General features: G+C 31.4%; 2 protein-coding genes across 5 annotated transcripts in view; one reads left to right on the top strand and one right to left on the bottom strand.

Moving 5' to 3' along the window:
- The window catches only part of LOC139495198 (glucokinase regulatory protein-like), a 24462-nt gene extending 13360 nt beyond the window's left edge, over nt 1-11102 (bottom strand). The window contains exons 1-2 of one of the 4 annotated variants that reach the window (XM_071283417.1): nt 10977-11102; nt 616-702 (exon numbers count right to left, since the gene is read on the bottom strand). In XM_071283417.1, the coding sequence (XP_071139518.1) occupies nt 616-682 (67 nt within the window). In that variant the 5' untranslated portion in view covers nt 683-702; nt 10977-11102. Of the gene's footprint in view, nt 1-615; nt 703-2145; nt 2188-2277; nt 2369-10795 lie in introns of those variants that run through there. The other 3 variants (XM_071283433.1, XM_071283408.1, XM_071283426.1) reach the window with 3 other exon arrangements.
- The window catches only part of LOC139495217 (L-threonine ammonia-lyase-like), a 22889-nt gene continuing 6451 nt past the window's right edge, over nt 7274-23711 (top strand). The window contains exons 1-10 of the mRNA XM_071283446.1: nt 7274-7404; nt 13852-14136; nt 15048-15118; nt 16140-16185; nt 18709-18894; nt 19450-19505; nt 19986-20148; nt 20777-20867; nt 21911-21986; nt 22415-22540. Of these exons, the coding sequence (XP_071139547.1) occupies nt 7402-7404; nt 13852-14136; nt 15048-15118; nt 16140-16185; nt 18709-18894; nt 19450-19505; nt 19986-20148; nt 20777-20867; nt 21911-21986; nt 22415-22540 (1103 nt within the window). The 5' untranslated portion in view covers nt 7274-7401. The remainder of the gene's footprint in view (nt 7405-13851; nt 14137-15047; nt 15119-16139; nt 16186-18708; nt 18895-19449; nt 19506-19985; nt 20149-20776; nt 20868-21910; nt 21987-22414; nt 22541-23711) is intronic.

Consider the following 23711-nt stretch of genomic DNA (forward strand, 5'->3'; position numbering starts at 1 on the left):
TGGAAACAAACAAAAGGCACACCTCCAGGTGCGGAATTTACTGGCGGCATTAAAGACTAATTGGTGGCCGTAATACGGCTGTTGTCTGCTCTTTGGGCGAGTTGTTGTCTCTTTGACACATTCCCCATTTGAATTCTCAATTATAGCTATTTGTTGGCCGAAAGCAACAAGCATGAATAAGATAACTATAAGTATATGTTGGAAAGTAAAAGAAGAATAAGATATAAAACTATCTTATATGACGCGAACAACAAACACAAATAAAACGTGTATTAAACATCTGTGGACATAGAAAAAGAAGACCAAAGAATCAAAAGTAAGATGTCTAACCATTAGGTGATGCAAGGACACAAATGTAAAAAATGGTATTTAACCAGGTGTGATAAGAACACATCAAAATATTTAATTGTCTCATTGTGATACAAGGTGATCTGTCATAAGTTGGTATAAACAATAAAAAAATATGTAAGATCTATTTCCATAAGTAAACTGAAAAAAAACCTGTCATTAAGGTCAGCAAAGGAAGATGCCTTTCCGTTAGACTATAGAATAAAAACACAAGTTAGAAATCCGAGAAAGTGATGTTTAGAAACAACCAACAGTACTATATCTTACCATCAGGTGAAGCTACATCGATTGTAGTAGTAATTGGGTTGCGAGCTTCCGTTATTGGTATGTCCATTTAATTTGATATGTGCTAGTCTGAAACCAAAAAAGATGATGTAATTCAAATTCTATTTCAATTCGTTTGTATCACAAATTTCACGAATAAATACACGGTTAACTGTTAAGAACGTTCTAAGCAATCGTATACAATTTCTCTATTCAAATATTTAAAAAGCACGAATATCCGCTTTCCGACTCAATATACATCTCGCCAGAAAACTCAATTCAACTAAGGCAGGGGTAACAATGTAGAGTGATAGACAAATCAAACTCAAAATTGAAGTATAAAAGAAGATTTGACACACAAATTGTATGCATTTATGTAGCTTTAATCGCCTGTGTGAAAACAATCGGCATTTGATTAGTTTCAGATATCATTCTATATAAAATTGAGAATGGAAATAGGTAATATGTCAAAGAGATAACAACCCGGCCATAGAACAAACAACAGCAGAAGGTCACCAACAGCTAGTCTTCAATGTAGCGAGAAATTCCCGTACCCGGAGGCGTCCTTCAACTGGCCCTCAAACAAATATATATACTAGTTCAGTGATAATGAACGCCATACTAAACTCTAAATTGTACACAAGAAACTGAAATTAAAAATAATACAAGACTAACAAAGGCCAGAGGCTCCTGACTTGGGACAGGCGCAAAATGCGGCGAGGTTAAACATGTTTATGATATACCCCCCTTATACCTTTAGCCAATGAAGAAAAGTAAACGCATAACAATACGCACATTAAAATTCAATTCAAGAGAAGACCGAGTCTGATGTCAGAAGATGTAACCAAAGAAAATAAACAAAATCATGACAATAATACATAAATAACAACAGACTACTAGCAGTTAACTGAAATGCCAGCTCCAGACGTCAATTAAACTGATTGAAAGATTATGTCTTCATCATAGGAATATCAGGCACAATCCTTCCCGTTAGGGGTTTAGTATCATACCATCATAACATATATGAGAAGAACATAACCCGTGTCATGCAAACAACTATTTTATTTAATCAGCAAAATATGTCCTATATTTCATAGTAATTTCTCGTATTATTATATACCATGAAGCTAGACAACAACACAAAGAAGATATCAAGTGCCACCTCGATTCTTTCATTCATTGAACAAACTGAATAATTTCTAGTGCATTCATTAGATCTCCAAACCATCTAGGTAGGCTTGAGGTAGCGTGCTCGCTTCGAGTGTGGCAGGTCGTGGGTTTGACCTCAAACCAGGACAAACCAAAAATTAACAGTTTCTCCACCAAGATCAAAGACTATAGTTGGCTCGTAGTAAGAATGTTTTTACCTGGTATATATGGTGACATGTCTTTACGTATATTATGGACTAGATGTTACCTTAATTTTCTTATCGCATTGACACATTTCTTCCTGATATTCATGTGATATTTGCGACTGGAAATTAAACAAACTTCTGTTCATGTGTAATGATAAATCTGAAAAATGATACCAACAGCGACCTTCACTAAATATGCATCAAATATTTACCCCTGGCTTGTACACGTTAGTAAGTTATTCCTTGCTTGTTAGTTCTATATACATTATGTTTACAAAATAATAACATGTCAATGTCACCCTATACATACCGTATATCTAAACATCACAGGAAATGAAAGGACTCTTATCGGATAGTAACAGCAAAATGTTGGATATATATACACACAATTTATATTTACCTGGGGTCATATCTTTTGAGTCCAGTTACGCAATCGTAGATTAATGGAAGAGCAGTTTGAGAATCACATACGTTTCGGGAATTCGCTTAATCGTTCTCTAACTCGTTGAATGAAAAACAAATCCTTTGATTTGTTTTTTCATTATCACATATGTAACAAAAAGGCACATGCATGTTGTATTTTTGTTATATTAAAACTCAATTACAAGGGGTTCCAAGTGTATAGCACTAGTGACAATACAATGGAAGGATGTATGCGTACCCCCCCCCCCCCCCCCCCCCCTACAAAAGTAAATACATTGATAATTTGAATTCACGAGCGATCGCAAGGAACGAACGAACTGACGTATGAAAGGACAAACGGCCAAACGAATGAACGAACTGAAAGTGTCGTACGAACGAACGGACTGACGCAGGGACGGACCGAGACGACATAACTAACGAACGAACTAACGTACGAACGGACAGACGACCGAACGAACGAACGAGCCCTTGAATACTGTCCTTGACACCTGACGTTAAAACATATTCTTTACCGGCCGTTTTAATTATGACTGATACTAGTACTACTACTAGTATATAGAACACTTTATAGTAGATGATAAAATATTCATTTATAAGAAGTCATATAGGACTAGTATTGGACTTCTGACATATATTTTACAGGACCGTAAGGATTTAAAGGGATATATGTTGTCATGGAAATAAAGTTGATCTTTCTAATAACAAATCTCACATTTTATTGACTCGGATTGACTATATCTCAAAAATACCATGTTTATGAAAGATCTCACGGATGCGGTCTTCTAAAAATGTTACAATAAAATTGAGAATGGAAATGGAGAATGTGTCAAAGAGACAACAACCCGACCAAATAAAAAAAAGGGGGGACAAGGGGGGTCCCAATAACAGCAAAACAGCAAATTGATTTGGCTTATAACAGATAACAAGGAATTAAAATGGACAATAACAGATAACAGTAAATGAAATATTAAAATAAGTCTGGTCCTTGACAAATCCAGTATTTCTTATTACGGGTATAATCCTTTGTAATGAATTCCATTTTCTATGAACATGGTTTTCAGAATTATGTATCTAGATATGTTTTTGGTATATTCTTGTCCGTCCGTCGTCAACATGTCGGACATAAACTCAAAATTCTTTAACCAATTTACATAAAATTTTGGGAAACTGTTTATATCTATTGACGTGAGCTACCTATCGTTTTTTTGTTGTTGTTGTAAATTTTAGATTTTAAGTTTCTGAGTAATGGGGTTTGATTCAATAAAAATTGTGTTTTTTTCCAGTTTCCTGATAATATCTCAAAAATCCTTTCACAAATTTGCAAGGAATTTTGGTGAATTGTTTATATCTATTGACATGAGCTCCCTTTCAATTTTTATAAATTTAAGATTTTGCGTTTCCGTGTTAAGGATTTTTATTAATTAAAAGGGGGGATTTTCTAGTTTTTGGACATTAACACAAAAACATTTCAGCAGTTCTCATGAAACTTTGCTGAATTTTTTATATCTATTGTTGTAAGCGCCCTTTCGATTTTGTTTAATTTCCGATTTAATGTTATTCAGTGAAGGGGTTTATTCATTAAAAAAGATGGTATTTTCCAGTTTTCGTTCAATAACTCAAAAATGTTCTCTGCAGTTCTCATGAAACTTTGATGTATTGTTTATATACATGATATATATTGACTGATTTTTATAAATATCTGATATGACATTGAGAAGTTATCGAATATTTCAAAAAGGTGACTGGTGTGTCATGCACTCTGACATGGCACAGCTGTTTATTTGTTATGGAATACTTTTTTCAGCATTTATTTTTGTACAAATATCGAAACTCACACATGTTTGTAATTTAAATAATGTGTAATAAAATTGAGAATGGAAGTGAGGAATATGTCAAAGAGAAAAAAATGATATCTAGTAAAAATTCAAGTGCAGTTATGGTATCAAAGCAGGTACAATTGACATAGTTCTTGTGTTTGTTGCTATTAAAAAATGACCTAAAAGAGTTTGAATATATTATATATTCGCATTCTTACTTTTTTAAATGTCCATTTAATGAGGTGTGTGAATTTTTCTGAATAAGACTATGAAGCAAAGTTGTATATAGGGTAGAAAAATCAAAAGCACCAATTATAAATGTAAGCATGCAATTTATCAAGTAGGACCAATTTTGACACTCCGAAAGTAATTTATTCCACTATTTTCAAAGGCCTTATTTTAACAAATTTTTATCAGGTTTTTGATTGTACCAAGTCTACTAGTAAGTAGAATACATAGTTTAATAGGGGAACTATGGCTTGAAGTTGAAATACATCTTGTAATGAGTTATGTGCAGCTTCGGAACCCAGTACATGGTGGGAACTTTCATTGTACAATGTATTTGGTTCTGCTTTGAAAAGAGCTGAGTCTATGAACCACATAATATTAAAGCTTTTACGAAGGATAATAATAAGATATAATGGAATTGTCCTGGACCTCACTTTTGTGCTGGGTATATGTTAATGGAATCCTTCTCCGAATACGGGACCAACATATTAGTAGTGGTAGACTCCAATGTCCAATGATCTTCAATTTCTACCGAATTTTGGCTGTCCCAAAAATGTTAACATCCCAATTTTAAATAACAGTTAACAGCAAATACATTATCACAATAACAGATAACAAAAAAACTAAAAACCCAATAACAGCTAGCAAAGAATAAGACAATAACAGCTAACAGCAAACATATTTTCATAATAACAGATAACAAAGAATTAAAATGCCCCATAACAGCATAACAGCTAAACCCCTTGCCCCCCTAAAAAAACAACAGCAGAGGGTCACCAACAGGTCTTCAATGTAGCGAGAAATTCCTGCACCCGGAGGCGTCCTTCAGCTGGCCCCTTAACAAATATATACTAGTCCAGTGATAATGAACGCCATACTAATTTCCAAATTGTACACAAGAAACTAAAATTAAATCAATACAAGACTAACAAAGGCCAGAGGCTCCTGACTTGGGACAGGCGCAAAAATGCGGCGGGGTTAAACATGTTTGTGAGATCTCAACCCTCCCACTATACCTCTAACCAATGTAGACTGTTGAAATTAATCGCATAATAATACGCACATTAAAATTCAGTTCAAGAGAAGTCCGAGTCTGATGTCAGAAGATGTACATGTAACCAAAGAAAATAAACAAAATGACAATAATACGTAAATAACAACAGACTACTAGCAGTTAACTTACATGCCAGCTCCAGACTTCAATTAAACTGACTGAAAGATTATGATTTCATCATATGAACATCAGGCACAATCCTTCCCGTTAGGGGTTTAGTATCATACCATCAAAACATATATGAGAAGAACATAACCCATGTCATGCCAACAACTGTTTTTAGAATAAATGTGTTTAGTTCTGATGCAAATTGCAAAGACCTTATCAGTGACTCAATATTAACGCCAAAATATGCAATCTTTAATGACTTGACAACAGTATCGTAATTATATCCAATATCTATTCAAAGGTTTTGTAAGTTTCTGAGGTGAATACTGACACCTTTGTGCTTTATAAAGAATATTTCCATAAAAAAACAATGACTTTCAAAGTAATTACGGGTCCATTTGCTTTCAAATTTAAAGGAAAGTTACACCTCGATGACTAAGAGTATACGATGTGCAGGACATCATGCAGATTCGTCAAATGTGCCGGTTGTCACTGAATTTGAGGGTCTCCTAGATTTTTCATAGTCATCTTATGTACGTATTTAAATTATGCAATCCTTATTTTTGTTTAAAAGCTCCTTCACACTGAAGGCTAAAATAACGCTGCATGCCAGGGGGGGTCCATGTGTCACAATATAGAAGTTCCTTCATAATATAAGTTCCAAAAGGAAGAAATATTCTTGATTCAGTATTATTTCCACAGGAATAAATATCACAGTATAAGTTCCTAACGGAATAAATGGTATAGAATATTTGTTCCAACAGGAATAGGTATTATGACATTGTTTATAACAAAGTTTCCAGTGGAACTTCTGTTAGGCGGAACAAATATACGTTGACACATGCAGGGTTGGACCTCCTTTTATTTTGACGATCAATATGGGAACATTTGGTTGAAATCCCGGCTTTAAAAAATGGCTGGATCCGCCTACTATCCATACTCCCCGTCCTTTCCAAAGTAATACAAGAACAATTATATAAGGAACATACGTACTAGCAAGGAATTGTATGTTTTTAAATAAATATACAATTCCTTGATACTAGATATATATACGTACTATTCCCAGGTTATATTTGAACTGTATATAAGTTATAGTTGTCTCAGATTTGAATCAGATCAGCAAATAAGTAAACATTAATGTCTTGATAATGTATTTATAGTCGCATGAATTAGCGACTAAAAATCTTGAATTCGAATTTGAATAGATTATAAAAAAAGTGCTGATTCAGGAATAGTGTGAGTGATATTATAGGTCATATTACCACCAGTTTGAACTGGTAACGGGGCTGATTTTGAGAGCAAAATACAAATAGTTTCCTGTTATTTTCCTACGGAGAATGAAATGCGAATTGTGTATTGGAAAAAAGGGGAAAATTTGTATTTACTAAGTCTTGTTGACAAAACAACACAGATGGTAAAGAAGGCAGTTAATTGGTCAATTTACACACACCTCCTAATCTTTGTACGGTCAGCCAGTTTATCAAAAATTTTCTATATTAACAGTTTACATTTCCCCCTTCATATAAGCACAATATTCTTTTCTGAATCAAATGTTTTGCATTTTCACATTATTGTAAGAAAGACCATGGAAGTAATTTTACTTCCATGGCAGGAGTAAACCAAATATCAACTAAAACTACGTTCTCGTTATCGCAGTATTCTGTTTCTCGTTGGTAAATTGGTATACCATCAAAACAGCTGTGAACTGGTCAAGGTCACATTTCCACGATAAACAAACAGACATGAGAGAAGAATAGCGGAAAAATAGAAAAAGAGTGTGAAATAAAAACGTGTGGCCGAAAAAATGGTAAGTTCAGGAAATTAATTATGCATGTAGAATTTAATCTGATTTAAACACATGTTATGCTAAGGAAAAAAATTGCATCATCAAGGACAAATTCAAATTATTTTTAATATGAGGAAGGCGCTACCTTAAATGCCAGCTTTATACATGTACCTATTTATGATATACCTATAAGCTGTATTGCTAACTATTAAATAAATACTAAGACAATGTCCTATATATATAGATTGGTTGTTGGTTGTTGAACGTCAGTGGCAAATATTTCATGCATGTTCAGAACGAATGTCCTAGGCTACATTAACATATTGTTTATGTCTAAAATAAAATTATAACTTCAGATGAGATGTTTAGGGAACGATCATTGAACTTGAAAAGCCAGGAGGGGTTATGGTATTTTTCCTCAAAAAATATCCTGATTCCCAAATTGATGAATAAAAAATCTGTTCAAGCAGAGGACAAAAAAAATATTTTGAATCCAGACCTTCACCAAAAATGATTTTATCTTTCAGATATGCAAAATAAATTTAACTTTTCTAAAAACATTTAAAACTTCCCAAAGCGCACAGATAAGTCTGTACACAGTAGTTTTTTTAGGTGATAATGGCTATATTTGCCAATTTGTTATGATAAACTTTAATACTAGTGTTAAATTTTGACTAAATAATTTTAATTTTTAATTGATAGTGCTGAAAGGCTTCAGTGAAAAAAATCCGACTCGAATAAAAAAACATTTGTATTCCTGATCATCTTCAGTTTGTGAGTCTCATGTATTCAGAGTCAGTTTTATGTCATTTCTTGCATATATATTTTTTTTGTTACATGTACATGATGTAGTTTACTTTTCAAGTTTTTATATGACAGCAGAATAAAATTGAGAATGGAAATGGGAAATACAAGCATGTCAAAAATTTGCTTTCGAGTAATGCTTAATCATGTCATAGTTGTTTTCGAGAAGACACATTTAGTTTCCACAGAATAACTTGAGTATAAGTGAATGGATCTCTATGACATTTTACTAGAAGGATCAATACATAAAAGGAAGATTAGAATTGATTTTTGCACCTTGATTTTTGGGTTATGGAACAACATTTTTGGGTTGGGTTTTTTTCAAAATTTTGGGTTTTTCTTCCAAAATTTAACTTAATTACATTTATTTAACTGGTGTAGTATAATATATAGATGCAACAAATGCTGATTTGGCAGGAAGATGCACACAAAATAGGGTGTTTTAAATATTTTATCTGTAATTGGTGCATTTTTCCTATGATGTGTACTTCTTGATAATGTCGACGTGAGTATCATGATAAAGAAAATATATTTGGTAACTAAGTATATATATTCACAATTGATATGCGCCAGTGCGCTGCTAAAGGATCTTCTTTCCCTTTAATTACCAAAATTGCACATGTTTTTTTCTCTCATTTTTATAAATCGGAATTATCCTATATATTGAATGTCGAATGATATTGATAGGAAATTATCAAAGACCCGAAATTATATCATAAAAATACAGATGATCACAGATATAAACACCTGCATAAACTACTTTCATTCATCCTTGAAAATAACGATCATACTGTAAGGAAATGATTGATCAGAAATGAGAACACTAACATTAAAAAAAAACCATCAACCTGTTAATTACGGAAATTAATAGTAATTAAATGAAGAGAAGAGCCAGTTCACCTGTCCCATATTAAGGTCAAATCACAGCAAATGGCCTATTGTCATAGATTTTGGTAAACATTTCCATACAACTTTGGCTTGTGACTTTAACTGTAAATTTAATAAAAATACATTTATTTCTTTTATATTCTGAAATTTAACTTAAACTGAATTAATTCTTTTAAAATACACCTTATCGCTATTTGTCCGCCATTGCTGGATATCACACAGGTTCCCGTAAAATGTTGACGTCACAAAACAAAATATCTGACGCGACAATGGAAAAGTGATGGTTGTTGACGTCAAAAGTTCAAGCGGCCGGGTCAGCCGGGATTAGCAATAAGGTGTATAGAGGCATATATTTGTATAGAAAACCAGAGAAATACATCATGTATATATGTGTGTACATATATGTGTATATATATGTCTAAGAAAACACTTAAAATCAACGAAAAAATGTTATAAATTTGTTTTAAAAGAAAAAAATCTTTGCATTTACATTGAAATTTATAATATGATGTATTCAAAGTACCTTAATTATAATCTCTAGCTATATACAACGTTTATAAAAAAAGAGAAATATAGAAATACACACATATGTACATGTACATGTAGTCCGAGATTACTCTGACGTCCAACAGCTGTTTTGCCAGACAAGCTGGGGTCGTGGTCACAGTAATCTCGGACTAATGGTCATGTACTTACAAAATTTATGAAAAGCGTGATAATTATACATGTATAAAACCAAGGATTTGTATAGTTAGACTATACAAATCCTTGATAAAACATTATTATCAAACCCATACAGATCATATACATATTTTGGTCATTTTCAAAAAATGTTGTATTTTGAAATTGAAAAAATTATTACAAGTTACTTATTCAAACAACCCTCTTCATAAGCAAATCAAAACAAACGGTACTTTAAGAACAACATATTAAAAGATGCAATCTTAATGATTATGATGTCATACAAGAATATCTTGAAACATTTTTTGATCGTTGGAACAATATTTTGTCTATCCTGTTACCATTTTAAAAGAAATTTTGGGTTATTTTAAAAGAAAAGGTTTAGATAAAATGTTAAGCTTGTTTTACATAGCCAATTAGATGGTTTTCAAGAGAATCAACTTCTATATATATTCATTCTGTAAAATAATAGATTATTTGCCAATTTTCCAGGTTGTACTGAAAAATGCCTCTAAAAATTGGTTTTCAAAGGTTGTAAAAATTACCACCAGTAACTGTAATGCAAGTCTAAGATAGCAATTTATATTGTTCCACATTTTTTCACCCTTTCAAATAAACCAAACATCAAGTAAATTCCTCATAAGTTGGTTTACTTTTCTCTTTATTTCATTGGTAACAGTAACGTACGTTTCTGATATATCTCTATATAAAAGTCTATCCTGTTACCGATATCAGTATTGCACCTGCAAATGCTTAATTGGGAAGATTAAGACGTTATAACCTTAAGATGAGTTCAAACAACGAAATTATTTATTGCACCTATATGTTAAGATAAAAAATTTAACGACCTTTTTTTTCTACAATTGTCTATCCTGTTACTATAACCATAGCAACCATAGTAACAGGATAGACAAATTTCTTTGATTATGGGGAAAGACGGCTTTAAGCCGTCAATCCCCTATGGGGTTGACCAGAGTGACATTCCCTCACATCATTCATTTTGTTTTTATAGTGTGGAAAACCCCCCAACAAATCTTACTTAGATTGAAGAGATGGAGACCCAGAAATGAATAGTTTGACTTTAAACACTTTTTTACACATTTCCCTTCTGTTTCTAACGAAATTATCGTATCTTGAGCTCTCCTTTACACTATTTACGTTTCTTTTACAATCCGGAAAAATCAGTATGACGAGATATTCTAAATATATATCCAACCTACATTGTATTTTATAGTGACGTCATTCTTGGAATGCCACCAGAAGCAGGGATATCCTTCATTGGTTATTTAAATCATTCCCAGAGATCGTGCACTAATTACAAATTGGTATTTGCTAAATCTAAACATAATATTGTTTGCTGTAGATGATTCAAACATCAACATGCAATACTTTAATTTGTAGGTCAGCAACTTTCAAAGTAAACAAAGATCGTGGGGTTACATGAGATAGGGGAGTGAAACGATTTTATTGATTTTTTTCTGTAAAAATTCTGTTTTGTGTATCTTCCTCCAATTCAACAGCACCTCAACTGATGAGTAATTATCCACTAAAATAAAAGTTGTATTTAAACACTTAAAATGTGACATTTCATTGGATTAGTAGTCTTCCATTAAAACTTATTTTTTGTGTACCAACATAATCATTGTAATGGTAAAAAAAAAAAAAAAAAAAAAAATTAAAAATGTTGCATTTTGTAGTTTCAACCTATTTATTCATGAAATTTACAAATATTTCAAATTTAGGATTTGGAAACAAGCTTCACACAGTTTACATCAATCATATTGTTTTTTATTAGTACCTGTTTCCCTGTGATGAGAGTTGTAACTGGGAACTTTATCAATTGAAAGTTAAAACTGAATAGAAATTTCAGTCCACACTTTCTTAAGAAAAAAATTAAAAATCCAAGAGTACTGTCACAAAAAATGAAAAATGGCCCTAGCCTGCAGTTCAGTGGTAAACAATCAAGATTTCAAAAAATATTGTACATTTGTAGTTATTGTGAAATGACAGAATTCAGTTGAATTTTAGATAATTAACTATCAACTTTAATCAAATGTTTAGATTTAGAAGATGCAGATCTCTTCCATCATTTGTCCATTGGTCCAAATTGAATCCTAAACTAAGGAAATGAAATTACATAAACAACAATTGATTTCAATATTGTCAACCTTTCTGCATGTTCTAGCTGTTCTCTTTTATCATTCTTTATATGAAAACTATCAAAAGATACCCCCCCTTTCCAAAAAAAATTAATTAAATAGAAACAAGGGCCGTCTTTCCCCTCAGAGCTATTCAGCTCTTTGATTGATTGCTGTTGTGAAATAACTACTCCCTTTGGCATGTTTGGTGAAGTGATTATGGTTTTCTATTGTGAATTTGGTTTCCAACACGTTATTGCACTTTTTACAAGCATACTGTTTGTGTAATTAATCAAAATTGTTGGTAACAGCATAGACATGAAAAAAAAGTAGTACACTCTATTCAATATGCATAGGGAGAATAATTTAACGGCTGATTTAAGTAGCGGTAACAGGATGGACATGAACCTCCCGTAAGCTGATGATTGAATTTAGTTAGTAGATAATATGTTACTTTCAATGATAAAGAAGCTACGATTTTTCATTAGAGTAATAATTAATGTTCTTAAAAAGTCCCTTTTGCAGATATCAAGGTGATCAGAAAATCGGAAAAAAATCATTTGAAATGTGTTTTTCTGACACTGTATGCACACAAATACCCCCAAAATCGGACTTAAATGCAGCTTAATCTTATCAAAATAGATGTAAGGTGTGTTTATTATTAATGTTCTGAATCACAAATCCGACAAGCTTTCATTTAAACCTTTACAACTGAAATTTCCACTAGAAATGAAAAATTTAGCATCGGTGTACTGGAAATTCGACATTTTTTGAAAATGACCCATTTGCTTAAAAACTACAAATAATGGGTAAAAAAAAACCTTTAAACCCCAAAGCCAAACTTTCATACATTCATTTACCAAAAAAAAAAAAACACTTTTAAAAATTAATCACAAAAGTTGAGGGCTCCTTACAAGCATATATAATATGTAGAGAATATCCAGAGAAAAAAGACCTGCTTCACATACTCAAAGACATCTTTTCATACACTTTGATGATTAATTAGACACTTGTACAAAAATTCAAATTATATACATGACAAACTGTTTGCAGTGGAGGCAGTGACAGTTGTAAACATGTACAAATATATTAAAGAAAGTAAATTCTAATTGATCTTAGATAACAATTGTACATGACGATGTACCCAAAATCTGTTTATTTGATATGCAAATTCACAATACAATAATTTGCCATTTAAGCATATGAAAGACTATTGGTTATTTCATTTTAATTTATCTTGCAAAAAATGAAAATAAGTAAATAGGAAAAAAAATACTAATTTAGTGATTAAAAGGTGTCTATGCTGAAATATTTCACACCTTATATTTTATGCTTTTAATTTAAAAAAAATTCAGAATTGAGTAATGAATTTATCACTGTCTGTATCAATATGCTCAGCTCCTAATAAAATCGCATATCAGGCATGTCAGGAGGGCTTCATGACGTCAAATGTCAAATACGTTGACACAGCCTTTAATGTTTAAATTACTTTGCCCTATGCATATCAGCAATGTCATAATGTATGAACAGACCTTAATAAGTTTGACCTGAACTTATCAAGTCTTAATTCTTCCAGTTTGCTGGTGAAAAAAGAAAGCACTTGTTTTTGTTATGTAAAATACGCAAATACAATCTGATAAATCAATTATCTTGTTGTCTGCATATAAATATTGTTAAATGTTAGCTTCTCAACACAATATGAAGCCTTTTTGAACTCCGTTGCTGTGCTCACTCGACAAAAAGCTTCATATTGTGATTTGCAGGCTTGCAACTGATATTTTATAATATCAATATGCAGACAACTTGATAATCAGTAGGTATCATTGAAATTTTTGTTAGATGTACCTGTTATATTCTTAATATGTTTCTACATGTACATGTACTTAGGTTTTAGGTAAGAAAAATGTTAGCAAAACATAATTATTATTTGCATTTATATTTTTGTACCGTTAATTAGAGCACAGGACATAAGCGAACCTCTGGAGCAGGAAGATCGCTGAATGGGGAAGGAAGTGGACAGGCAAAGGCGCTAAAAGAATCCCCTCCAAATAAAAAAGCAAGAAATTCAAAGGTTGCAGAATCCCCTGTAAATCCAGAAATAAGCTCCAGTAGTAGTCTTGTAAAACCAGAAACATTAGTAGACATTTTCTGTGACCCAGAAAACCCTAAGAAAGTCCAGTTCCAAGAAGTTAGTGCTGCAGCTTACAAAATTAAAACTGGAATTTTTCGTACACCATGTTCTGTAAGTGACTGTAGAAACTAGAAAGTAGAATATAAATACACATTTATAATATTTATTAGTTAGTTATGTGATGATATATTAATGAATGATAAAATATGTACAAAAAGGAAAAAAATGATATTTTAAAATGGAAGAAAGCAACAATGAATAATGTTTACCCAAAATTAGTGTAAGATCCATGTACCGGTAATCTCAAACAAACAGCTTGCAGAGGTGTTGAAATCTATTTAGGAATTTGCCTGACCTTGAGGCTTATACAATAGGCTCTAAATAGCCATCAGTCCTCATCAAATTTAGCCAAAAAGGTATGAGAAGAGTCATGAAGATTATAGCATGAAAGTTCATGAAACAGCCAATACAAGTTTTAAACACAGTTTGATTCCAACTATTTATTAAAAGTGCCCCATCTTTTAAATTTAAATCATCTCAAAATGACCGAAATTGTGGTAAATTTTTTTAAACCATCTGCAATACCGAGGAGACACCCCTCTTTAATATGGGTTTCACTGCCAGATGGGAAAAGTCCATATATATATAACTATAAATCTGACAACCTTTGTGGTCTATATCATTTGTCAACTTCATACCTTCTATGAAAAAAATGAGATGTGGTGTATACATGTACATCAATGAGGCAATCACCTTAAAAAACTATAGACCCAGGTAAGACATTTAGAGTGTTTACTAAGACTTTAGTGTAAAATATTTATGAGCCCTGTCAATCGAAAAGAAAAAAAGTCATGGAAATAACTAAAAATTTTGATTTATGAAGATCTAAAAAAAATGAGGTTGTTATAATTTTACTTCAAACTGATGTTTACGTTTTACAGGATAAATATCATTTAGTAAAGTTATATATGGTTTAATATTGTCTATTACAATGTATTTAGCATTGTTTTTTTATTTTGAAGAAATCCAGACTGTCAGGTCAATTAGGGATGAATATATACTTTAAAAAGGAATTTTTACAATTTACTGGAAGGTAGGTTCTTAGAATTATGTATGTGTAACATATTTATTGGTTTCCCTATTATAAAAAAAAAAGCAAATAAGATTTTGATTTTCAACAGTCTTATGAATAGTAATTATTAGCACAGTGTACTGTGTTTTGATTGTTTGCAAAAAAAAAAATACTAGGTAAAATGAAATTTTAATAACCAGGGTATTTTGTTTTGCTTTACAAATGAACTCAAAAAATTCTGACTGATTTACCTTAAAAAGAACATTCCAGTACTAGGACATTCATTAGATTTGAGGCATTAGTTTCAAGTAGTCAAAGTGAGTGGCCTTCTGTATTTTTACTGCATACATGAACAAAAAAATCCTGAAGTAGCCACATCACATTTAGGAGATAAAAAATCTATCCAACTGTTTTGTTTGCATAGTCTTTTATTTCTTATGGTAAATTTCTACCAAATTGATTAGAAAAAATAGAGTATGAAACCCCCAACTCCTGTTTTTGTCTGGTTGATGGTTCTGATTTTTCCTCCCTAATTTTCTATTGGTGCACCTCCTTCCATTAGTACATGTAGGTGGTGGTCTGTAATTGTAACACAGACCTGAATGTAGCATACAATAGCATGTATTAATCAATTGATATTTGAACACTCTGACAATTTTTACTTGATACTTTATTAGACTTTTAATAACATAAATCTGTATGAAAGTCCAAGACACAAATTATTTTACCCTTATATCTTGAATATTTTCACCCCCTTTCCTACCCTCTATTTTCTTTGTTTTATTGATAACCCACACTATTGCAATTAGAAAAAACATGTTGTTTGCAATTTATTATCATATCATGAAACAGGATCATGGAGATTTTCTATTATATCTTTAATATCAGTGTTTTCATATAATTATTTGGATTAGTATGATAAGATGTTTTTGTGTATAGATTAAGATTTCTAAAATTAAGTGGTATATGCTATTTTTATAAATTACAAAATATTTATGACCTATATAGTATTACATCTCATGCAATTTTTTATTTGTTACAGTTTCAAAGAAAGGGGTGCTAGATATGCCTTGTTATCTTTAACACCAGTAAGTGATTGATTTTAGATAATGTATGAATGTACTGTATTACAATTAGTCATCGAACATGATAAAAAAAATACATCACAGCATTTGCATTGCTAGAGCTATCTTTCCTGCAATATGTAATACTTTTATAAAAAAAAATTATTTGCCCTATGGCAAATGGGATTTTAAGATTGGAGGAAATTCTGAATGGCATATAATAAAACCATAGAATTTTACAAGTTAAAACACAGTTTTGATCATCCACCTCCAAATTTTCAAACATAATTTGCCTTTGAATAAAAAAGGTGAAGCTGATTTACTCAAATTAAAAAAAAATATATGCATTTATTTGATTTGCATACAACAATTACGAGGCATTCCAGAATTAAATTTTATTTCCAATATAATGCAAACAACATTCATCACAGCATGTGCTTTCAATGACATCATTACACCAATACTTGGGAGAAAAAAATATATAGATCTTTATATCATGGTTGTAGCATCAAAATTATATTGTTGTCGCGAATAGCGAAAATTTTATTATTCAAATTTATGGACTTTATGGATTTATTTATATCCGCTAAATATTATTTTACTTCGCTAATTGTCTTTAGAAATTTTCTCCGTTCTTTGTGATTTTGACTGCGGTAATTGTATTATTATGTAAAATTATCAGGTACTTCATGTGAATTTCATGCAACCGGTTTATACTTGACTATAAAAGCAATTTCAAATTATCATTGTATTATTCTTGATACGTATGTTGATGTTCAAGTGTCTTATTAAATATGAAAAAGGATTATTTGTTATTATGTTTCCGATGTTAGTGTAAAACAACTATTTACACAACAATTGTACAAATTGATTTGTTCTTTTTGTAGTTTGATAGGGTTGTAAAAGCGTTGATAGTGCACACATTATTTGTATGAAGTGCTTTGGTGATTACAAAAAGAAGCATTCAATTCAAATAGTTCCTTTGTCAATCAAAGTACAAAATGTAGTTGAATTAAATTCCATGGACAAACAGTGAAACTACAGTACCGGTATATAAAATTCAGTATGATAGGCACACTTAAAACAATAAATAGAAAAAACAAAAGGTCATCTATTTAGTGTTAAAGTTAATTTATCATTTATTAAGTGTTTTGTAGACTCAATTTCATATTAATAAATCCTAACATTAAGTAAGACGCTGCACATATATTTTCAATATTTTCATTAAAGGAGAAGGTTCAGTAAGACCCCTTTTTGGACCCAAAATATAGCAGTTTTACAAAATTGTGAAATTGTAATCTTTTAGTTATTTATTGGAAAGTAGAATGCTTCTGCTACTTAAATATAGGCTGTTTTTGACAATACAATGTACATATATCGGGTACTGGCATCATTAAGTCATGCTAAATTACTGAAATCTTCACAATTTGAGCATTTTAGTTAAATTTTAGACGGTTTTAAGGAAGCTGGCTTGTCATGTTTTGGAATTTTGGTCTGATTTTCGGAATCCTCTGGTTTTATCCATTTGAATGCATTAACAAATTTTGTGTGGTGACCCCCATATTTCTTTTTATATTTCTTTTACATGTATAATGATAAGCTGTCTGTTAAAGTCTTTTAAAATTTTAATTACTTTTTAATAGTTTTTGAGGACTTTAACTTGTCAATGATAAAGCTATGAAAAGTCAAGAGAGAACATTTTCCCGCCAAAATTTCAATGGCTAATATATCGAAAACGAGCACGGTGACCTATATATTTTTTTAGCTCTTTGTATTCCTTTATTAATCCCCTATCAATATAAACTAGTGTTTTGAAAAGTTAATTTTGAACTGTAAGTTGTATTTGATGATAATACATAACATATATAAAGGTTGAGGATGAACACAGATGTGGCCACTTTTATTTTTGACAAAAACCATCTTAAAAGTGACGTTATTTGGCATATTTGATAGGTTTTTCATATTTAAGCTTGAATCGGAGCGTTTTTAATGACTCAATCAGTTAAAATCTTTCTAATCAAATCAATTGAAATAGACACTTAGGTGTTTAAAAAGTGTCCAAAATATTTTGTTAGATGAACCTGAAATTTGAGGCCAAAATCAGCTCTTACCGGACCTACTCCTTTGTTCGAATAATTGGCAATAATCGCATTAGATGTATGTTTCATTAAAATACGTTATTCTGATTGGCTAACTAGCAATCTCGTGATATTCCTTAATCAATTGCATTACACAATGCAACTTTTCATTCATGATGACACGAGGTCCCACAATAAAGTGCACAGGTAAATGAAATAAAAACTTGATAAAAGGCATGTTTTCATGTTCCTATAGGTAAAAATGTAATTATAAGTATTGAATGCTTTTTTTGTAACTTTAAAAGGTTGTAAAAGCGTTGACCGCTTCCGCGCTTCATACAAAGTTTACTTCAGTCAACACTTTTACACCCCAATTAATTTACAAAAAAAAGCATTCAATTCTTAATTATAATTTATATACCACCAATAAAATATTTTGTTAACTGAACACAATTTGTGATTCTTTTAGGAACAAAAGAAAATTGGTGTTATAGCAGCCAGTGCAGGGAACCATGCCTTAGCTTTATGTTACCATGGAGTTGACCTTGGCATTCCAGTAACAGTTGTTATGCCAAAAATAGCTCCATTGATGAAAGTCACAAATTGTAGAACTTATGGGGCTGAAGTCATTATACATGGAAAAAGTATATTTGAGGTATTACAATGACAATGAATTAATTTGGATGGGATATTATCAAAACTGAGGTTCAGATTTTTTTCCAATTTCAATGATAATTTTGTCCTTATAGTAGTTTTTTTCAAAGATACTTTTTCTTTGTTGTTTTTTGGATGAAAAAATGACATTTCATGCTTATTTTTATTCCCACCTACTCTACCAAATTCATAATTCTTAAAATATTAATAAAAATATCTGCATAGTACATGTAGCTTTAACCTTAAATTATGTGAATTATTTTATCTTGAAAAATTATTTGATCTCTATCATTGCTAAAGAATAAACAATTTTCCAGCTTATTATCATTAAAATATAAAAACTTTCCAGCTTATTAAATATGATTTAGTTAATTACTGAATTATCTCCCTTGATAAATGTTTAGTGGCTAGTTGCCATAGAATGTTTTCACTTTCAAAACAACTTTTCATATTCAGTAAGTTATTTTTAGTAAACAATGATCTCGTTCTTTGTTTAGTTTAAGAAATCTTTAGACTGCTATTGAATGCAAAGTATTAAAAACTGTATTTTTTTCAGTCAAGAGAGTTTGCAATGAAGATGGGAAAAGAAAATGGAAAGATGTATATAAATGGGTAAGATTGATACAAAAATATGACTTAAGTGAAGTTAAGTCTAAAAAAGATGTTTTTCAATTGAAGATAAATGGAAAAATATGTAGTGACTAAACTAAATTCTGTGAGCCAAGTATTAGCTAGATTAGGAAAAGTATAGACTAAAATAAAAAAGAGGTTTTCTGATGGGGATCTGATATTTTGGTCTAGGTAAAGTAGTACAGGGTTTCAAGTACTTTATATTTAGATTTTTATTGAACTTTTACTTACAGTCCAACGGGGTGAACCTGTATATAAAGGTAAACCCCAGGACCAAAATAACTGACCTTTGAATTTAGGTTCATAATGCATAAATATTACTACATCAGGTTAAAACTGGATTTACCATTTTGTCAATTTATTACAAATTTACTAATGACCACAAGATTTGATTACATTTTGATCTCTGATATTAAAGAATCTGTTCTATAATTAATTTAAAACAAAAACCTTTTATTGTAGGTATGACCATCCACATATTATAGCGGGTCAGGGAACTATGGGATTAGAAATATTAGAACAAGTACCAGATTTAGATGCCTGTATTATACCTGTTGGAGGTGGTGGGTTGCTGGCAGGCACAGCATTAGCTATAAAAAATTTAAAACCAGATGTCCAAGTGATTGTAAGTCAATCAATGTAGATGTCATTTCTGTTAAGACTGCATTGTTTTTAAAATGGAGTAAGAGATCAGATTAAGCAAAGATTAAAGTAAAGCTCAGATAAGTTTTTACTCTATAATACTATAACACTGTATTGTTATCTGAATGAGGTATTTAATTTAATATTAGATTAGTCATGGACATAAATATTTTTAAAAAGTCATATTTTTATGCCCCACCTACGATAGTAGAGGGGCATTATGTTTTCTGGTCTGTGCGTCCGTTCGTCCGTCCGTTCTTTCGTTCGTCCGTCTGTCCTGCTTCAGGTTAAAGTTTTTGGTCAAGGTAGTTTTTGATGAAGTTGAAGTCCAATCGACTTCAAACTTGGTACACATGTTCCCTATGATATGATCTTTCTAATTTTAATGCCAAATTAGAGATTTTACCCCAATTTCAAGGTCCACTGAACATAGAAAATGATAGTGCGAGTGGGGCATTCGTGTACTGAGGACACATTCTTGTTTTAATAAGTGTTGCAGGTTAACAAACTTGAACAAATAAAAAACAATCGTGGATGAATTTTCCTTTAAACAGAATATTTCTAGATTGTATATTGTCAGTTTATGATATTAAAGGAAAATTTATTTTCAGGGAGTAGAGTCTGAGAATTGTCCCAGTTTTTCTGCATCACTGAAAGCCAAGAAGGCTGTGTATACAGAGTCCTTATCTACTTTAGCTGATGGTAAGGACTATTGTGTTACATGTATAAAGAAAAGAACCCTATTAATTTTAGTTCTACCACCTATACAATTTTAGAAACAAAACAGTGAATTTTTTGTGTGAAAACTGTTTGGAAACCTTATCGCCCATGTATTACTATAACCCAACTAATTTTTGCGAGCAATATTTTTTGCGACTTTCGCGAATAGAAAATTATAGCAAATATGTCAAACTTAGATTTTTGACATCTTAACTGCAAAGTAAAGGAGTAGGTTCAGTAAGAACCCTTTTTGGCCCCAAAATATAGCAGTTTTACAAAATTGTCAAAATGTAAACTTTTAGTTATTTATTGGACAGTAGAATGCTTCTGCTACATAAATATGGGCTGTTTTTGACAATACAATGCACATATATCCAGTACTAGCACCATTAAGTCATGCTTAATTACTGAAATCTTCACAATTCTAGCATTTTAGTTAAATTTTAGACGATTTCGTGTAAAACGAAAGTGGCTGCATTCGTGTTCATCCTTAATATTGAAATGTAAGTTGTATTTGATGATAATACATAACATATATAAAGGTTGAGGATGAACACGGATGCGGCCACTTCCATTTTTTCCAAAAACCATCTGAAAAGTGACATTTTTCGGCATATTTGGTAGATTTTTCATATTTGAGCTTGAATCAGATCATTTTTAATGACTCCACCAGATAAAATCTTTCCCATAAACTAATTAATTAAAATAAAATAGACACTTAAGTATTTAAAAAGTGGTCAAAATCTTTCGTCAGATGAACTTGAAATTTGAGGCCAAAATCGGTCCTTACCGGACCTACTCCTTTGTGAATCGCTAAATAAATTGCCGCGAAATGGGCTGGAAAATGCTAAACGCGAAAATAAGTTGGTTTACAGTATTATATATATAACATGCCTTCCAATCCACATTAAACAAAATCTGAACCACCCTTTTCAATGTATTATGCTGTTTAAGATGAATAACCAGAAAATTCAAGTGTGTGTTAAAGAGTGTATTTTGTTTGCATGTTTCATTTACTTCTTTAGGTCTTGCTGTGCCATTAGTAGGAGTAAATGCATTAGAAACAGCTAAAGATTATACTGATAAAATGGTTGTAGTCAAGTAAGTCACTTTTCTTTTAAATCTGTATGAATTATCAAAGTTAACCAAACTTACCAAATTTAGTAAGTCTTAGAACCATAACTCTGCAACAAATCATTAGACCGGAACAAAATTCAAACTTAAATATGTAACTTGTCATGGTAAAACTATATACACATTATTAAATCAATATCTTCAAGCATGACACAAAAAAGTGCGGATAACTGATTTGACAGACAGAGTGTGACATACAAGCAAAGATTGTTAGTCAAATTTTATCCCTATCAATTGAATATGCTTCGACATTTGCAATAACTAACAAATTGACAGATAGAACTCTTTAGCTATTTATATATTGTGACTATTTAATATTTGCTGGTTTTTAGTGATATCCTTTGATACATTATTTAGTTGACTTATGATTAAGAAGGAATGTTATCTTTTTTCAGGGAAGAGTCTATAGCCTTAGCTATACTTAGACTTATAGAAGTAGAGAAGTCAGTAATAGAAGGTGCAGGTGCAGTAGGATTAGCTGCTGTTATAGAGGGATTATTACCAGAACTCAAAAATAAAAAGTGAGTAACTGCCCTCTAAAATAAAATATTCGATATAGATCAACTTCCACAAGTACAAAGTATAATATGATTAATATTTAAACTCTTGTGATCAACTTCCACAAGTACAAAGTATGATATGATTAACATTTAAACTCTTGTGATCAACTTCCACAAGTACAAAGTATGATATGATTAACATTTAAACTCTTGTGATCAACTTCCACAAGTACAAAGTATGATATGATTAACATTTAAACTCTTGTGATCAACTTCCACAAGTACAAAGTATGATATGATTAACATTTAAACTCTTGTGATCAACTTCCACAAGTACAAAGTATGATATGATTAATATTTAAACTCTTGTGATCAACTTCCACAAGTACAAAGTATGATATGATTAACATTTAAACTCTTGTGATCAACTTCCACAAGTACAAAGTATGATATGATTAACATTTTACCTCTTGTGATCAACTTCCACAAGTACAAAGTATAATATGATTAATATTTAAACTCTTGTGATCAACTTCCACAAGAAAAATGGATGCCACGAATATGAACAATATACTCAACAAGTTTGGTAGATTTGTAGATTGATGCATGCCTTGGTGGATTTATGGCCTAAATGGAAATAATAACTTTCTTGAATTTATATCATCGTAGGATACAAAACATTCAGTGTGTAAAATATTAAAATTGAGAATGGAAATGGGGAATGAGTCAATGAGACAACAACCCGACCATAGAACAGACAAAAGCAGAAGGTCACCAACAGGTCTTCAATGCAGCGAGAAATTCTCGCCCCTAAACAAATATATATACTAGTTCAGTGATAATGAACGCCATACTTAACTCTAAATTAAACTCTGTGTGGTGAACCAACGCCTTACAAATCGTTTTGGTAGAGTCCCTGAAGTGGATACCGTGGTATGCTGGGTTGTCAAATCATGCAAAAGAATGCAATACTTAAATAATATTCAAAATTGACAACAACACTTCAATTGGTAGGCAATTTTATTTCTGGAAAAAAACTACCCAGACAATATCATAAAACAAGCTATATCCAAGGCCAAATCTATAAATAGAAGTGACCTTTTAAAAGAAGAACAGAACCAACATGACCAAGTACAGAACCAAATCAGTCCATTTGTTACAACCTACAACAGTAAAACGGAAAAAATATCAA

Source organism: Mytilus edulis, chromosome 1 (genome assembly GCF_963676685.1).
Source record: "Mytilus edulis chromosome 1, xbMytEdul2.2, whole genome shotgun sequence".
Lineage (NCBI taxonomy): Eukaryota > Metazoa > Mollusca > Bivalvia > Mytilida > Mytilidae > Mytilus > Mytilus edulis.